This window comes from Astyanax mexicanus, chromosome 11 (assembly GCF_023375975.1).
Source record: "Astyanax mexicanus isolate ESR-SI-001 chromosome 11, AstMex3_surface, whole genome shotgun sequence".
In the NCBI taxonomy this organism is placed as follows: domain Eukaryota; kingdom Metazoa; phylum Chordata; class Actinopteri; order Characiformes; family Acestrorhamphidae; genus Astyanax; species Astyanax mexicanus.
The window spans coordinates 33,008,233-33,028,200 of record NC_064418.1 but is presented as its reverse complement, the minus strand read 5'-3'; the positions used below and the strand labels follow the sequence as shown (position 1 = coordinate 33,028,200).

Genomic DNA, 19,968 nt, shown 5'->3' with positions numbered 1-19,968 from the left:
GAGAATCACCCTGTGTGCTTTCCATCATTTATAACACTAATAAGACACAGGAAGCAGGCCCATTATCAACACTTTTAATTTATGCTTCAGAAATAATATGTGCCAGCTCATAAAAAGAGCTATACACCTCTGAGCAACAATCCAGTGGTGAGAAGCTTTAGTCATAAGGGCCATACATGTGGCCTGCTTCATGGTAATTTCTCTACATTATCCCTAATTGATCAATCTGGCAACCACAACAGAGCACTCTACAGGGGTGGTTTGCAGACTATAATGCATACAAGACTCACCAGCCCCCATACTGATAACTCTATGCTACTCCAAAGTCATTAAAATCATGTTGTTGTCATTTTGGGCGCACTACGAAAACACACACTGCAACTTCCATTTTTTATGTTGATAAAAATTTTAAATTATTAAAATGTATATAAAGCTTTTCCTTTTGCATTTGGCACCAACTGCTCAGAAAGTGGGTCTTTGACCGTTATTAGTATTTTGTGCATTTTTGGTAAGAATCAACGCAATTATACTGACCTAGAGGTTAGGAGGAATATATGTTTGGAGGAGAGGCTTGCTTTAAATATTGAGGGACAGTGCTGGGACCAACTTTCCCCATATATAGTGGCATGAAAAAGTATTTGTTCTCTCACAGATTTCTTTTGTTTTTGCTTTTTTTTAATCATACTTAAAATTGTCTAATTATCAAACAAACTTTAATATCAGATAAAGATAACCTTGGTAAATACAAACTTTTTAAACGATGACCCCACCCCAACCCTTGTAAAAGAAAATGTATTAAATATGTTTTTTTAAAGTATACTTAACCTGGAAAAGTACATACGTTTAAAAAAAATAATATATGTACTTAAATAAATACTAAATGTGCTATTTTGGAACAGCTTATGGCAGCTTTAGTATATTTCAGTTGTAATTAAGCTATATTTAAACACAAAATAAAAACATTAAATTGTGCTTTTGAGTGCCTTTTTCCATAAAACTTCTGCAAACTGAAGTAGATTTAAGTATGTATCTTTTTTAATACGCTTGAAGTATATGTACAACTTTGCATACTGATGAGCATATTGTGTACAATTTAAAGCTACCGTAAAAAAAAATACACTAAAGTGCATTTTAAGCAGTATTTAAATCTCCACTAGGTAGGATTGAGATTTTGTGTCGTGGGCTCCCCCTACAGAGTGTAATAAATGTATACAACACTCTTGGCACTTTTTATCTACAATACCAACATAACATGCAGTAGACTGTTATGTACTACATAATTAGGGGAAAATCCACCTGCGTGTAAGCTACTTTTTCCATCAGAAAGTAAAAAGCACACAAAAATAATTACAACCATCATCAATTTTTCTCTTTTAGCATGAAATGTTTATTTTACTGTAATCACGACTAAAACAAGACATTTCTTCTGTGTCTACAACAGCGTATTTACAGAGTAGCACTGTTAGCCTTCACCTCGAAACAAGCACAGCATGAAATAATATTAAAACAAAAACACAGTATCAGTAAAAGCTTTTACAAGCCCCAGACTACAATGTATATTTCAGTTTGGGGTAATTTACTGCAAGCTAAGCTTACAAACAGCCAAATTTTACACTTAACATAATATATTTACACATTTAACCCGATCGCTAATGCTAATCGCAAACGCTAATCGCTGCTAGCTTCCGCCTGCTAGCCTACAGCTTCAGCAGTTAAAACTAACACTTTAACTCAACTTATACCTCACATATTTACACTCTGGTTGTTTTAATAACCTTTTAACTCTCTTATTAACATTTTAAGCTCCTTACAAAACAGAAATACCCACTGATTTACTTACAATCTGTCTTTATCTGGTACTATCTGATCTCACCAGCTTCTCCTGTAACGTAAGAGAACGGTATATCGTACACTTCAGTATTCCGTACAGTCGACCATTTAAACAATAAAATACTTTATTATAAACTATTGTTATCCTCGTTGTTTGAAATATAGTCTGGGGTCATTGTCAATCCTTCCTCTTTCCATCAAAACCATATATATATAGTATAGTATATAAAGATGGACGCCGTGTCACCGTTCCCATTCATTCAATGAAAATGAAGCCAAAATCTTCCTCCATTTTGGCGATTCAGAGACCAGAGTCTGCGCAGAAGAGACCAGAGGAGGGAGAAAGGCTGTGGAGAGACCGCCTACTCATTTAAATAACCCCGCCCCTGAGGGCTGCCTCGCGGTCACAGACTGCAGAGCGGGGCGGAGCGGAGCTGACGGTCTGTTATTGGTCCCGCCCATAAGCAGCCCTTTTACCATAACCACACCTTTTTTGAATAGAGCCGAATAACGTTTTAAAAAACGAATTCTGTGGGGATATAAACATTTGACAATATAAGCAGAGGTTACACTAGCTGTTACATTTAAATAATGGAGGTAGAATTACAGTATATTAGAAAAAAACGTGATTGAAAGTTTTCTGTTTTGCCATTGAAACCTATGGGGATGGGTGGAGTTACACAGCTTTCTGCAGCCGAACAGCAGGGGGCGCCCGACCTGTGGTGGCTTCACTTTTAAGAGACGATGCTCTGTCCAGCTATATACAGTCTATGATCAAAACAGGTCAGTGGCCATCAAGGTTGTGTTTTCTCTTGAAATTCCGGTAGGTAGGGAGGAACCGCCCGCATCGCCGAAAACGGGTGGGTGGGGAAGGGTTACCAACGCTGAGGCTAGGGGGTGGGGAAAACTTTATCGACTATTTCACGTAAGGTTTTACCCACTTTTAACATCATATTTCACTCAAAATGGAACGTTAAACATCCAACTAACAGCATCTGTTGTAAAATTTGATTAAGGAATTAATAACCATAGTTTATAACTTACTTTAAAAACGAACTAACTCCAGCTCCACTTCATCACTCATAGACAGCTGAGATTTTGTGCTGCAGCTTCAGCACAATTTTTTTTCAATTCATAAACAACTTATCAAATCCATTTGACAAACACTTAACTAAGCATCTATGTCATTCTAAGCTTATATGTTAAAGGTGGTGAAGTTTTGCAAAATACAGCGACCACGAGCGGAAATCTGAGGTGTACGGAACACCGTTGCCTGTTCGTTGGCAGGTGTACGGAATACTGATGCACACTGGTGACAGGACTGAGGTCAGTTTTTTGAGGTTTTCTTTAAAACTATTGGTCCAAAAGTAACCAATCAAAATTTATTTTGGTTGCTAGGCAGATATTCCATGGTTTAGCCAATCACTGCAGCCTATTCGAACTCGGGTATTTTCGTAATATCCAGTCAAACGCGGAAAATACCGAAACTGTGTACGGAATACCGTTCTCTTACAGCACAGACGAACAGCACAAAAGATTCGTTCGGATGAAGGAATCTTTTGAACGAATCTTTTAATGAACGGATTCTAATGATTCAGTTTATATAAAAGAGCTGCTGTGCCAAAAACTAAACTAGTTAGCTTCTGTAAAGAATTAACCAACTCCAAATAGCGTTTTTTTGTAGACCTTGTAGAACTGTTAGAACTACATACAGGTCAGAAAGCAGGTCGCAGTTCTGGAAAGAGGCGCAGTTCTCGCGCCTAGGAAAACTTACAGAGTCTAGTTTGAGCTCAGAGGAGCCCGGCACAGAGAGCACCGCTATTCCACCTATTACACCTCAATGGAGCGCTTCAGTGAGTTTCAAGCTGTAATTTTACTTATTTAAAAAGTTTAATATTTAAGGAAATCCTACCTAGTGTGCTTTTAATGCCACTATATATATTTTTTCTATCAACACAATGTAGAATTTAAAGCATTGCTTAAAAATACTTTTGATGTAAACACAGAGAAAGTATATTTAATGTGTATTTTCACATTAAAAAGTATATTAAGTTGAAAATGTACTTTTAATATTCTTTACCTAATTTAAACATACTTTTAATGCACTTAAGTATACTTCTTTTTTACAAGGGAAGGTTTAAGTTTAAATAAGTTTTAATTTCTTTAGCCAAAACTGGGCGTGATTACCTGTAGAATCAATAAATAATTTAAATAGTACCTGTCTGACAACATGAATGTCATGTCTGGTGCTGAAAGCATGTCTGAGTCTCCCACATCCAGCTCTATCTGCCATTCCCACAGTAACAATACCCAGAACGCACCACTCCATGACACAACACACACTCCCGATCACATGACGCATCACATGACACCACCAGGAAGTCCCGAGTACTGATTTTCCTCAGTATATAAGGACCATGCTCACGCTCACACCTCGCCGAGTATCTGTTTGGTAATTCCTACAATACAAAGCGTTTCTCTTGCCCTTGTCTTTATCCGTGTATGATCTTGTTTTTGTTTTCTACCGACATTGATTTTTGCCTGCTCCCTTGTGTTGGATTTTCGTGTATGACCTGGACTGTTTCTACTACTTTCGATTTTTGCCTACCCTGTGATACTGCCTGCTTGTGTATGAACTCTGGACTGTCTTCCGTTTATGGTATGATTTCTCTACACTGTGTATTACTGGTATTGACCCTGTTTCCGTTGACTACCCCTGTCTGCTCTATAACTTTTAATAAAGTTATTTTATTGTATCTGCACCAGTCTCATTCCTGTCTGGCCCTGACAATGAAGCAGTTATTGGCATCTAACCATCTGAAAATGTTAAATTTTTAATATGCTGACAACTGTTATAATTAATAATCATTTTTGTTTCCCCACGTATTAATAAAGGATTATTGTATTTATATTAACTTCATTTGTGCTTTTATTTAGAAGGCAGTAGAATGTAGAGTAGCCTATATCTCTTCTTTTTAACAGCAGTGTGAGCATTTTTAAAAGCACCTACGTTACAGTTATACACAAATATTTTTCAGAGGAAATATTTAATGAAATTAGTAAGACAACAATTCATCAATTACTCAATTAACGTTATACGTTAAGCTTGATAATTAAATTAATAAAAGGTCATTTCCCAGCTGGCTGATTGCTGGTGGTGCGTGTTTGCTCTGTAATACCGGTGCTGGACAGAGATACACATGTAGTGACGCCCATGGACCGTGGGAGGGACAGGCTCCTCATTAGCATTCTAAGCAACCATTGGCCAGCAGACTGGCCGTGATGTCATGTTGCCCAGCAACGACGCAAGAGACACTCTGCAGCATCACTCTTCATTTTAATGGTCGTCTGGTAGAGGAGCTCCCTGAGCTGGCCAATCATATCAGAGGCTCTAACACTAGTGTCACATCTACAGTCTTCTGAAACCAAACACTAATCACTAAAACTCATTTTACCTTTTTTTTGTAAAATGCTGCGGCTTTCGGTAAAGAATTATAGGCTCTACCTCGGCCGAGTGCTATTAACACTAATTCACTTTGAGGGACTGTTAAGGGTCAGCTCGAGGCCACTATGTGGATATAACGTGATTATGCTGGATGAAATGAAATAACTGAAAGCAGCTTTTAAAAAGAGCGGAAATTGATAGTGGCATTTTAAATGACCAGCAACACAACAAATACAAACTAACAGGGAGTGGTGTTCGAAGAAGATCATGAAATAAACCCAGGTTTTTCAGTCCTGTCTGAAAACTGAAATCATATACAGATAAAAGCCAGTTTACAGTCATCTTAATAATTAATCAAGTGTGTCTTCTGCTCTGCATGACTTTTTAATAGCTCTTAATAGCGCCCACAGCTACTCACAACCAGAATCATACATTTCCTAATAAACTACCCAGATAACATGTCCATGTGAGTCCTGTATGGGTAGCCCAACATGGAAACCAGAAAATTCTGTTCTTGGGTTTCAAGTTGGTCCAATATATGAATAAGTCAGGCTTAAACCTATCCCCCTCTGCACATAGGGCCTAGATGGGACCCATATGAGATTAGAAAACCCAACTAGGGCCCAGAAACAGCAACACATTTGAACACTAAACACAGGTTATTACTCAACCAACATGCCAAAAAACACTTAGAGCTTATGTCCACCTGAAACCTACCTAGCTCCCATTGGTGGAGTATGGCCTATGTGGGTATTAAGTGGAAACGAGTGTTTTTTGTTGACATGTATGCTGGGTAGTAATCTGTGTGTAGTGGCTAAATGTGTACCAGGCTCAAACACACACTGCTGGACCAACCAATCTTTAATCAGAGTAATGGTTCCTGGATCTCTAAACAAAAGGGTACAGATATTAAAGAGTTCATAACCATAGGTTAGCTGCCGCTGCTTATATATGCAAACAGACCATGCCTACAAAGTGCATTGTGTAGACTATAAATCAAATAGTGTTGGCCTTGTGTTGCGGTCTCTCTCTCTCGCTCACATGCACTCACACATTCACTCAGTCCCTCACTCACTCTCTAAAACATTTAAGTGCTCATTAGCTGCAACAGAAGAAATGGGCGCTCCAAGAAACAGTCTTTTCCGGCTGGGTGGAAGGCCTAATGCTGATTGCGGTTGGGTTGAAATGAGCATGGTGAAAGTCATAAAAAGGGTGACTGGAGAAGCACAGGGCACTAATGCTTTCCTAATTAGGTGTGGTGAGTCCCTTGAGACAGAAGAAGCTTATGCCCATAAAACAATTTCTATTGCCCAAACAGCATCTGAGGCAGCAGACATGTTTGGTCCTTTCATATCGATGGGCTATGTTTTTATGTGTAGTATATGGACAAGAAAAAAAAGACGAAAGACCTTTTTATCTCAGTGTTACAGATTTATAATTGTTGTTAGATCCATGATGTTGCCAGCAAAGCTGGATATTAGATACTGGATATTATAACGCCCACACCCAAATTTAAAAGGAAACAGGAAACAATTAAGTAGTCCCACCAGTTCCCTATCTAGAAATATAGAATCACTAATGGATTTCGATGCACAAATTTAAGAAAATAGAACAAACATGTAGTAGGCAAGATGTGCAAAATACTAGGATGCACAGACATTCTAGCTACAGTGCTTTTGACTGTTCATTTTTCTTATACAGGTTCCCAAATATGATCTACCACAGAAGTGCTTTACAGCATTTTGTCCATAAACAATGCAGCTATCTAAGTGAGGAAATCAACAGAAGTGTTTCACACATGTACCTTTTACATGGCATCTTTATTCTTTTGGCTTCATCAATCAAATGACTCATAGCAATGTCTTGCATGCAGAGTTGTAATCAAAAGAATATTTTCACTGACAGCAAATGTTTTCAGTACAGGTATAATATGCTTATAGAACAGTATTCCATACATTAGCATCATAGAGGTCTTTATGTGGAAAGTATATAATGGTCTTGAAAGAAGAATTTGAGTCTGGATTAAAGCAAAATAATGATTAAAAATACCTGATACCATCTCCTAAAATGTAAACAAATACAAAGAGCTGTCAAATCTCTGGCAGAGTCAGTATGAGAAGTCAACCATGAGCATTTTTCTATTTCAGTCATAGATAACATTTAAGATAATGCATGTGGAGCATGCTCAGTTTGCAAATATGTCTCCTGGAAACACAAAATCCTCCTTTTCATCACTGACAGTGGAAGTTGTCCATTGAAAAAGTGCAGTTAAACAAAGTGCCATGTCTCCAGTGTATTTTCTCATCACCAGGCATTTAAAAAAACACACACAGACATGCATTGTCGACTTGTAAAAAGCACAGTGATTATACAGTATTTTACAGTAATGCATTACAGACATAAATACAAATAAACAAACTGAAGTGAACTTATTTTTCTTTCCACAACATCGTCCTGCTGCAGCTTTTACATAAGCAAAACATATTCAATGTACTGTGTTTCTTTGATTACAGTCTTCATTTTGCAAATAACACATACCAAACATAGTCCATACCTAATAGAAAAATATGCCACAGAATGCATAGCCACACTATATATTTGCATGTTTGATTACTGAGAGAATTGAGAGAACTATTTTTGTCAGGGTCACTTGAATAAACAGATGAACAGATCTCTAACTGTCTCTTGCCTGATAAAGCACTCATGGGTTTATACACGTTCATATAAACCAGTTAAGCACTCATGGGTTTATACATGTTCATATAAACCAGTTAATTACAGCCTTGCTGTGTGCAATAGATTAAATTAGATTTGATTAGATTGTCAAAAAATGCAGAGGTAAGACTTCTTGTTCAGGAAGCGTATCTCTGTTTGCACTGGATATAGGCAGTGACATAGCCCAACATACATATAAATGGCTTTTTAGTATAGTTAAAAGTTACCTGAGAGGCATAAAAAGATCTTGAATTAGCTGGGCAAAGCAGCAAAAGTCTGCTTCTTTTACAGTTGTAGGACTGCAGCATAGCAAATACAAATCCAAGTGGAGGAGCTTAGTTGTTCCTTTTGGAGTTGCCTTTTTCTGTTTTTGGTCACATGAGCATGTTCTGATGCGTGTAAACACACTTGATTAACAGATATAATTAAAAGACTACTTGACAAGCATCACAAGTGCCATTAAGATTAAGCCTGATTTTCAAAGTGCATTACTACAGAATACTATGAAATATAGAGTAAAATTTTCACTAGTTTGAAATGGCTTTAAACAAAAAAAAAATCGGAAGCTCTGAAGCCTAGGCTGCAACCAAGACAGGCTGCGTTTCTGCACCACCACGTCATAGAAGACTGTTAACAAAGAAAAGCACCCTCACATACAGCCTAGAAATGCAGCCTAGTATAACGTACTTTAATATGCACATATAAGGTCAATTGGGAAAAAAGCAATACAAAAATTGTGAAAAAATAAGTCTCTGGAGCAGAGTTATCGTGTGTTTATCATAATATAGTTTCTGTGAAGAATTTAAAAACTAAAAATTAAAAACAACTTGAGTCACCAACTTACAATATTTATGCAGTTTATGTCAATGATATCTGCAGGCTTTTTTAAACATTCATCTGTTTTGCCAATGTTTCTGACAGTGGCTGAAAATTATGATTTATTTATTATTAATTTCATATTTTTATGTGATATAGGTATACATGTTGCTGCAGGTGTTTTTGACTGGTTTACAGGCAGGTAAAAAATACCTCTGCAGTAAAAAGGAATGAATAGGACTGAGAAATTAATTTTATGAATAGGACAGTATTGCATACTTTGCAATGTGTAGGGCGATTGCCACATAGCTTTATTTAACAGGCCCTGTGCCAAACATTGTTCAATAATATGGCAATAAAATGCAAACCAGATGCAGCATCAGACCCTCAGTAAAAGACTGTTCCTTCTTATGATCCACGGCAAACTGTGACCATCTCTTAGGAACAAAAAGCTTGCAGCCTTGTTACATAGCTACATTATCCCTGCTACATTTCAGACAGTAACCCTCATGAGAAACTCAGGTTAGCTTTATCCTTTTGGCATAGACACCCACCATACAGACTCATATGATTTTTAAAGTCCTTCTTTGAAAATTGTAAACCCTTTATTCCATTTACACCAGTTTTTTTTTTTTACGATTTTGTACTCATTTCTTTTGTTCCTTGTTGTCCTTGCCTTTGACCTCCTTCTCCCTTTTGTCTTTTTCATATTTGTCTTTCCTAAGTTGTGTTACGCTGTTATACGAAGGTGGGCAAACTGTGGGCTCTAAAGTGGAATGGTTGTTAATGTTGTTTCTCACCACAGAGTCCTTGTCTGAAACCTTCCCGTTCTCTTGCACAGTTTCTTTGTGTGTGCTGGGAGCAGGTTTCATCCTGTGTTTGCCGACATACTTCCTGTAGGCTCTCTGAATAACGAGCGCAGACATGTCCTCATGTTTGCGCCGCAGTGTAGAGGTGATGGGCTCATACGACACCTTGGAAGGGTTGGAGGCCATGAAGCGGTCCTCCATCTGCCCACGAAGGATGTCCATCTCACCGCCTTCCCCAAGAACACGTTTAGTAAACGCAAACAAAATGTCAAGGCAGTGGATTCGTTCCCCTGTCACCATTGGCAAGTCCATACCGATCAGCTGGATCTTATTTGGCTTGGGCATACGCAGAGGAGGGTCCAAAGCATCAGCAAAATCAGATAATTTGTTGTACTCCATGAACTGCGTAGCTTTAGGGTCAAATTTCTCCCACACTTCATAGAACATCTCAAAGTCATCCTCGCTTAATGGCTCTGCACTCTCCTCTGTGGCCACACTGAAGTTTTCAAGAATCACGGCTATGTACATGTTTACCACAATCAAGAAGCATATTATGATATAGCTCACAAAGAAAATGATGCCAATAGATGGGCTTCCGCAGTCACCTTTAACTTTACTGCCAGGATTGTCCTTTGTAGGGTTACAGTCAGGTATATCTCTATTGAGGATTGGTGACAGGAGACCATCCCAGCCTGCAGAGGTAGTGATCTGAAACAAACAGATCATGCTGTTGCCAAATGTCTCAAAGTTAAACATGTCGTCAATGCCAGCTTCCTTTTTGACGTAGGCAAAGTTCGACATGCCAAAAATAGCATAGATGAACATGACTAAAAAGAGAAGAAGGCCAATGTTGAACAGAGCTGGAAGGGACATCATCAAAGCGAACAGAAGGGTGCGTATTCCCTTGGCACCTTTGATGAGACGCAGAATCCGTCCGATCCGAGCGAGCCTGACGACGCGCAACAACGTTGGTGAGAAGAAGTAAGTGATGACGTCTGAGATGCACATGGCTGTTGAAAAGGGGCAATGCAACATTAAACATGCTATATGCTTAAATGTCTTTATTTTTATCAAACGTAAATTATTAAATCTTACCAACTATTGACAGAATAACCACTACAAAGTCAAAGATGTTCCAGCCAACGGTGAAGAAGTACTGTCGAAGTGAGACCATCTTTAGTGCACATTCCGTTGTGAAGAGCGCAACAAAGATCATATTTAACCAGTTTAGAACTGTTTTCATTTTAGGATCTGGGTCATCTGATTCCACCATCATGGTTACCATATTAAGGCATATAAGAATCATAATGAAGATGTCAAAGGCTTGATTTGTTACAATGTCAAAGATAAATCCCTGGACCTTGTTCTGGAATACACAATAAAAAGAGATATGAAGAGTGTTTTAAGTTTCATTTCAGGTTTTATATTAGTAAATTAACAACTAACAAATAACTACAGTAATGCTGCAAATCAATAACAACACATTTTACTGCTTTTATATATATTATATATACAGGGATTGGTCAATAAAACTGAAACACCTGTCATTTTAGTGTGGGAGGTTTCCTGGCTAAATTGGAGCAGCCTGGTGGCCAATCTTCATTAATTGCACATTGCACCAGTAAGAGCAGAGTGTGAAGGTTCAATTAGCAGGGTAAGACCACAGTTTTGCTCAAAATATTGCAATGCACACAACATTATGGGTGACATACCAGAGTTCAAAAGAGAACAAATTGTTGGTGCACGTCTTGCTGGCGCATCTGTGACCAAGACAGCAAGTCTTTGTGATGTATCAAGAGCCACGGTATCCAGGGTAATGTCAGCATACCACCAAGAAGGACGAACCACATCCAACAGGATTAACTGTGGACGCTGTAAGAGGAAGCTGTCTGAAAGGGATGTTTGGGTGCTAACCCGGATTGTATCCAAAAAACATAAAAACACGGCTGCCCAAATCACTGCAGAATTCAATGTGCACCTCAACTCTCCTGTTTCCACCACAACTGTCCGTTGGGACAATAAATTATTGTGGTCTAAAACCAGGTGTTTCATTTAAATTGTCCAACCCCTGTATGTGTGTGTGTGTGTGTGTGCCTTACTGTTGGCCGAGGAATTGGTTTTTGAAGCTTCTTTGAACCCAGCTTCTTCATAGCATTGTAATATTTTTTCTGTTCCTCCGTCATAAAAATATCTTGACCTCCAAAGTAAATAAACAAAACAAAAAAAGTTAAATTTAAGATGAAACTTGGACTGGATAAACTGTTCTAAAAAATGGTTTATTCACACAAAATTACTGTACATAGAGTTAGGACTGTAGAATTATGTTGAAATGTTAGAGTTTAGTTTAGTTTTAATATTAGAATATGAATAATACTTACAAAAGTTAAACAGTGAAACATTTCACAATGTCTGGAATCTCAAATTACTTTAGATACTTATCTTTTTCTTCTGCTGATTGAAGTTATCAATAATGACACCAATGAAGAGGTTCAAAGTGAAAAAGGATCCAAATATGATAAAGCCTACAAAGTAGCCGTACATGATCAGATTTACTTCAAACTTGGGCTGTTCATTTAACTAAATGAAAGAAACAGAAACAGGGTACATTAGCAAAACAAAACACAGAAAAGTTGGAAGAGCCATCCACATTCTGGCATTTACGATTTCTATGAGACTTACATTACGTGAATCTACAGCTGCATACATAATGTCCATCCAGCCTTTGAAAGTTGCCTTGAGGGGAGTGAAGAAAATAATGTGTTAAATTAATAGGAGATCAAAAGGATCAAATGGAAACAGTGGTTTTGGAATCTTCAAGCAACAGTTCAGCACAATTATGTCTGTTTAATCACTTACATGTACACCAAGCTCTCGGTTTGCAAGTCATCAAAAGACATCTTACCACTTGTAGCAAAGCCAGATATCCTGCTCCAACATTGTCGAAGTTAATCTTCAAATTTTTCCATCGGGCATTTCCTTCACCTAGCATGTCACATTCAGTTTTGTTTGCTACGTCAGTCTCATTCATGCGAATTCCTGTGGTTATGTTCACACACTCATAGAACTTCCCAGCAAACAGATTGACACCCATGATGCTGAAGATGAGCCAGAAGATGAGACAGACCAGCAGCACATTCATGATGGAGGGAATGGCACCAAGAAGAGCATTGACAACCACCTACAGAGATCCAAAAAATCACTATGTTAGAATAGTGTTACACACATAGAAACTCCTATTGATAGCACTTTATTTTACAGCTAGAATACTGTCAAAAATGCTTAATATCTAACATGTTATGAAAATGGAGTTATTTGCTAGAAAAAGGGAACTTTATGACAAAGGCTTTTGAAAAAATGTCCCACTGTATTGGCATATGAGACCTAATAGAAAGCTGTTAAAAGTGATAATGTTTGCTGTAAGTGTGGTATGTAATTAAGGCACCATGTTAAACATTTAAAATGATTGTTAGTGTGTGCTGCAAAATAAAGTGCAATCTGCAAACATTACTCGAGCTGTTTAAGTGACTGTGGTGAAGAGAGGAAAACACAAGAGTGAAGAGTGAAGAACTGCCAAATGCACAAATTGGTAAAGGCACCGCAACAGTTAACAGCGCTGACGTTAACAACAGCAGCTTATCACAGAGGGCTGTAGCAGGAAAAACGGGATGAGGAAAAGAAGGGGAAGTGTTCTGCACAAGCCATACTGTGGATTTGCTGTTTTTTTTGCTGTACAACTAGAGCATAATATAACAAGAACAGAATAAGAAACCTTGTTGAGGCACCATCATGTCACAAATGCTTTACTGCAAATGAACACATGAAAAACAAATGATAAAAAACACATGATGAAGTCACACAGCAGGTGACACATGCTGATGCAGTGTGCAGTTCCCAAAAACATCAATGCAGATCTGGCACAGTGACAAAAGGCTTGTCATGGAGATGGGAGAATTCTGTGACTACCACGTGAGGAAAGGCCATCGCAGCAGCAACAGTGCATGGAAAACTCTGTCCAACTAAAACATGCAAGTGTTTGATCAATGCCAGCTGTATCGAACCCTTCTGGATACCCCCCCCCCCCTTTACTGCTGTTATGTAATCAGGCACATCTATCTTCATGCAGTTCTATCACTAGCAATTCCCCTTTGGTCGACATCTAGTAAAACAATGCCGACAGTAATCAAAGATGGCACTGCATCAGGGGAAGCCCAAAACATGCTACACAATCTGAGATGCAGTGATACAAAAATGTGGGTAAACCCTTAATTTAATTTGTGAAACAAATTCAAATTAAATATGTATTGTAGCAAACTGCCATTCACCCTGCTCCTCCCCTAGCCCCAAAACAGGCCCAAAACACAACAGGCAATTCTATAAAATAATATCTTTTTAAATGATTTTTTGCTCTAATGTACTATGGAATCTAAACATTTAATTGCATCAGATATTATTATTAAATAACATTGGCTTGTCAACATATGTTTTTATTCATTTGAGTTGAATGCTTTGCTTTGTAACTAGCTAATGCTTGGTTGTGTGTTATTATGATTTTATCACAGTTCCATTATCACTGTTTATTAAAAGATTTTGAGTTGAAGAGGGCGTGAAAATACGATCTCTTTGGATATAAACACTCCATGTGTTAAAATAGTTCCATAGCTGCTCTGCTTGTAGCTGCACTGTAAGCGCTGTATTGTTGGTAGGTTAGTGTAGTGGCCTCTACCATCGGCCATTTCAGTCAAAATGGTGGAAATCTAAGCTTACTGTAAATAAACATAAGAGATTTACTCAATCAAATTAACAGTTTTAGGAGAGAAATCTGTGTAGATTAAAGTCCAGTGCTCGTTTGACTTTGAAAGAAAATGTTTTTTTAAGAATTTAAGTTTTGCCACCTTACATTCAGCTTAAAATACCCTATATTATCTGGAAAATATATACACTTAAGCTTTTATTTTAATAATAACAACTCTCAACCTGATACTGGGGGCTGATAATGTGTGTAATAATGCATATTTTCGAATCGCTGGGCTTATTTATTTATAAGTAAGAAGCACTATTGTAATGATTTTTTACAGTGCATGGATTCGTTAAGTCATTTAAACTAAGTCAATTATTCAGCTATGTTTTGTAGTTTAAATGGCAAAATCTTCAACAAAACTATGTAAAAGTATGTAACAATGAGCTTCTGCACTGGACTAAAGACAGCTGTGCTGCAGCTCGCTACAGTAGGCTTTTCTTACAGGGTAATGGAGGCTAAATCTAATGTACTAAAAAACACATTTGGCTGGAGCAGTCATAGGAGGAGACAAGGAAAAGAAAGCTGCTTTACTGCTTGCTTGCATACACACACACTCATTCACAGTGCACTAAACTTCGGGGAGCTCATCAACACCGAGGGCCTGCTTTAAATGAGCCATGAGCACTTACTGTTCACTTAAAGCACACTTATAACACTATTATTGCCTGTCAGCTGGAGGTTTTTATTTTAGTTTTAGGGACATATACAGTGACAAGAAAAAGTATGTAAACCTGTTGGAATTGTATGAATTTCTGCATAAATCTGTCATAAGATGTGACCTTATCTTCATCCAATTCAAGGGTATTGACATGTGCCTAAAATAATAAGACAAAACAAATATAATAATTTATGTATTTATTGAGAATAACCATAAACCATGGTGCTAGTAGATAAAGTATGTGCTTATGACCTTTAAAAAAGCTCATTAGAGTCAAGTTTTAGCATAAAGTGGCATGAAAAAACAGTTGCCCCCTTACAGATTTCTTTGGTTTTTACATTTTTGTCATACTAATACAGATTATCAAACAAAATATTAAACAAATGTAACCTAAGTAAATATAAAAAGCACTTTTTAAATGATAATTTTATTTATTAAGAGAAAAAAATCCAAACCAATCTAGCCCTTTGTGAAAAAGTATTTTCCTCCCCATAAATTAACTGCGATTAATCACACTTTTTGAAAAGCTGAGTTTAATTTTACGACTAACCACAACCAGGCCTGATTACTGCCAGACCTGTAGAATGAAGAAATCACTTGAATAGAACCTGTCTGACAACCTGAACCAGCTAAAACATCTCAGAAAGCTACACATTTTGCTGCTATCTGAAGAAATTCAAAAACATATAGAAGATAAGAAAATATTATTAATATCTGTCAGTCTGGAAAAGGTTACAGGGTCATTTCTAGGGCTTTGGGACTCCAGCAGACCATAGTTAGAGCTATTGTTCACAAATTGAGAAAACATGGAACACAGGTGAACCTTCCCAAGAGTGACTAGCTGACTGAAATTGTTCCAAAAGGACATTAACAACTCATCCAGGAGGTCACAAAACAACCCAGAACCACAATTAAAGAACAGCAGGTCTCATTTGCCTCAGTTAAATATGACATAGCTAAATCAGTTCTGTGCTAAATGTTCTCCTGAATGATGCGCAGGTCTAATCCACAGCTACAGTGCCCGGTTGAGACTATTGCTGTGAAGTGGTGGTCAACTAAATATTAATTTCAAGGGTTCACTTACCACTTTGAAGGTTCAATGAGTGGGATCAATAAAGATAAAGTGTTATTATTTTATTATTTTATGCCCATTGGGCACATTATGTTTGTCAATACCCTGGAGTAGGTCGAAGATTAGATTACATTTTATGACAAATAACATGACAGATGACAGATAATGATGAATTTCCAAAAGGTTAACATGTTTCTCTAAACATAAAACAAATTACAAAAGTCATATCACATGAAAAAACACATTTTATGTCCCTTTTTGTTTCAGTATGTGTGTTTAACATGCACCGAAGTTTTAGGGGAAAAATGTAATCATTAAAAAGATTACAAAGATCTACACTGCAAACCTAAAATGAACAAAATGCTGATAGTTTAAATTTAAATATATACAAAAAATAATTAGTCATAAGATATTTTATATTGACATGGGACAGCAGTGGGTAAATTTATCATAAAGTGTTACCTCCCTCAGGGGATGATTTGTGAATGTCCACATCTGTGTATGTCATATGATGGTATTATGGAATTATTAGTTTGAGCGAGATATGAAGGAGATGAATGGGATATTCCATTTTTGAAGTTGTGTGAGAATTTTACATAGATTCACAGTGTCACATGTGCACAGGGAGTTTGTCATAGAAGGTATTCCCACCCACAAGGAACAGTGCAGTGGGAGGTAATGATTGTGACCGGCAGATTCTGGCTAGAATTGTCTCTGCAAAGAGTCAAGGGTCTCTGGCATAAATCACATCCTTCCATGGCCCATGGGACACAAAAATTGTAATTGTCCCTTGTCATGTATATTTGTTATTTATTTTAATTGAAAGTCAAAATGTACTTGGGTAATTTCTAAAAAATAAAGTTTATAAATGAAAAAAATAAATGATTCGCCTGACTTTTGATCTTTTCAACAGTAACAATAATAACACAAATCATAAATCATGATTTATGTTTTCATGATATTGCAGTTAAAAAAGAGTAGTTTACAATAATATATGAATATAAACATAGTTTTTTTTTAAGTAACCACATTGAAACAGCTGTACAAAGAATAAATAAAGCATGGAATTGCAATGTTTAATACGTTATTTTTGTGTAAACTATGAAACAAGAAAACTCAGTGTATAATTTTTCAGCGAGTCCATAAACTGATCTGTCTCTTACCCTCATTCCCTCGAAGCGCGAGAGTGCTCGGAGTGGTCTCAGGGCCCGAAGTGTACGAAGAGATTTGATGGCACCGAGCTCCGAGTAATCAAGGGCGTTGGCCACCAGGCTGATCAGAGAGACCTACACACACACACACACACACACAGTGTGTTCATGCAGATGATGTAATCAAGAGCCACTTCTCTCATCTGCCTCCTACATCTCCTCTCTCTTTCTCCTTCCATCTCTTTACTCCCTGGAGTAGTAGCCTTAGACCCACAAATGGCTAATCCATTCTCTAAGTCCTTGTTCAACACAATCACATACTCAGCACACAGCTGCACTCTGTTTCTGGCACACAAAAATATCTTTCAACTGTTTGCAGATCACATCTAATAACATAGATTGCAGCAAAAAAATACATCTGGGTTCTGCTTTACAGCTATTAATTAAGAAAACAATGTTAAAAATGGGAAAAATGTAATCATACATACATCAACAATAAGGAAGTCCAACCAGCACCAGGCATTGGTGAAGTATTTAGCAAATCCATATGCCAGCCATTTCAAAAGCATCTCCAACATGAAGACATAGGTGAACACTTTATCTGCATATTCCAAAATCATCTTTAATGTCTTGTACCCTTCAATGTATACGTCTTCAAATGCCTGCAAAAAACATACATATTAGTTCCTGATATACACAATACCAGATATCATACTTTAATAAAGAAAAAAAAATCCACTCAAGCACACCCCCACCCCCTCACCAGTGCTCCACTGCTCAGCAGGATCATAAAGATGATGAAGGATTCAAACCAGGTGTGCTCCACTATCCTGAAACAAGTGCGTCTGACTGTCCACCAAGTCCTCCACCTCTCCTTCTCCATGTTCACCTGGCAACACCTACACCTGCGTACACAACCTAGACAAATGCAAGTAAGGAAGAAATAAAGCAAATAAATGAGCGTAAAGGCAAAACTTCACATCAACACCCACGTCATGGTAACGTCATAGGATATGAAACTAGTACTGTGTCCCATGAGTTTTGCCATTTCATATGAAAGCAGGTTATGTGTACGAGAATGTGATTTCTGCTGGAAGCTGCCGATCACTACTGTGTATTGCAACGCCTTCTATGACATATTTGCGTTACACCTAAGACACTGTAGATAGAGGAATGTTAAATTACCGCACATATTTGAAAACTGTCCCGTCCATCTGGTTCCACCTATCATCCCTCACTCAATCACAGATAATTCTTGTCCTGCCATGAACATGCAGGCAAGATAGGACCTCCCCAAGCCATTCCCTGAGGTAACACTTATCATCTTAATTGTATATACTTATGGCATGTCAGTGTGCATTAGAGACATGCAAGTGGTTGGCCATCCTAGTCAAAACATCCATGGTCAGTACTTCTTAACACACTTTTGGCATAAATCACAGCTTATAAATTCACCAGATCCCTAGTTCTGTGTGATTGTAGGATTTTAAATGATGCATTGTTTGGTGCTACGAAGGCAAACTACAAAAAATGAAAACAGTTTTACAGTGACATTAATGGAAAAGTCATCAGAAGAAACTTTCTCCTGTGTCCTCACCACATCATACAGAATCAAAAATGTTGAATTTCATATAAATGAGACCTCTCCAACTGTTAAGCAGAAGGAGTGGATCAATCATGAGTAGACTTGTGTTGCAGCCTAATTTAGGGAAGAATAAATTAAAGTAATAATGGTCTAACTGTAACTGTGTGAACTAAGCACATTGATGAACAGATACAGTATCTACAGAGATTTAGACTCTGACTTTTATTTTAATGGCCTTTGAACGAAAATTGTATCTGTCAAGGCTTGATTAAATCAGCTTTATCCGCTCTGACAATACAATATTAGTAACCTGCATTCAGTTTTGGACAGTCAGTCACTCGCTCACCATCGGTAAAACATGGCTCTGGATCCATGGACTCCTCCAGCTCAAACTCCAGTGAATCCGCTCCATCCTTCCTGATTTCCACTGTACTGCCCTCAGACGAGCTCATCACCTCCGATAGCTTCTGCAAGAAAAGCCCAGACACAGCACACATTTCCATGACAACGTTTCTGCTGGGGACACAGTGGCGTCGCTGAAGAGATGGCAAACAATGTCGATCGTTTTAGCTGAGTCATGTGGCTAGCTTGTGAGGTCAGGCTTGGCCTGGGTAAACTCACAAGACTGTCAGCCACATCCTGAAGTTCATGCAAAGACAATCAAATGTACCTACATACTCTAAATATCACTTTTAAATGCCACCTTCACTATAATTTCACTATAATTTGATTTGACTTTTTTGTCTAGAGAAGTCAGAGCTGTAGGTAAAATTGATTCCACGTCACATTTTTAGGACATGCATTGACATAGTTCACATATACAATTGCGTAAAAAAGGTTACTTTTGTTTTTGCAATTTTGTCATACTGATATTTTTCAGATTATCAAACAAACTTTAATATCAAACAAATAAGTAAATATAAAAAGCATTTTAAATGATAATTTCATTTATTAAGGGGGAAAAAACTATCCAAACCAATCCAAAAAAGTGTATGCCCCCCATAAATTAGTTGTGAATAATCAGACTTTTGCAAAGCTAAGTTCAATTTCACTAGCCACAACCAGACCCGATTACTACCAGACCTGTAG

At 37.6% G+C, this 19,968-nt stretch overlaps 1 protein-coding gene across 2 annotated transcripts in view; it reads right to left on the bottom strand.

The window, feature by feature from the left end:
* Positions 1-7,076: 7,076 nt before the first annotated feature.
* Positions 7,077-19,968, bottom strand: part of scn1laa (sodium channel, voltage-gated, type I-like, alpha) — a 39,428-nt gene continuing 26,536 nt past the window's right edge. For both annotated transcript variants that reach the window (XM_049484901.1, XM_049484900.1), the window contains 10 exons: positions 19,226-19,346; positions 18,058-18,212; positions 17,783-17,956; positions 17,307-17,429; positions 12,518-12,793; positions 12,295-12,348; positions 12,055-12,192; positions 11,715-11,819; positions 10,711-10,981; positions 7,077-10,625 (listed from right to left, as the gene is read on the bottom strand). In XM_049484901.1, the coding sequence (XP_049340858.1) occupies positions 9,454-10,625; positions 10,711-10,981; positions 11,715-11,819; positions 12,055-12,192; positions 12,295-12,348; positions 12,518-12,793; positions 17,307-17,429; positions 17,783-17,956; positions 18,058-18,212; positions 19,226-19,346 (2,589 nt within the window). In that variant the 3' untranslated portion in view covers positions 7,077-9,453. The remainder of the gene's footprint in view (positions 10,626-10,710; positions 10,982-11,714; positions 11,820-12,054; positions 12,193-12,294; positions 12,349-12,517; positions 12,794-17,306; positions 17,430-17,782; positions 17,957-18,057; positions 18,213-19,225; positions 19,347-19,968) is intronic.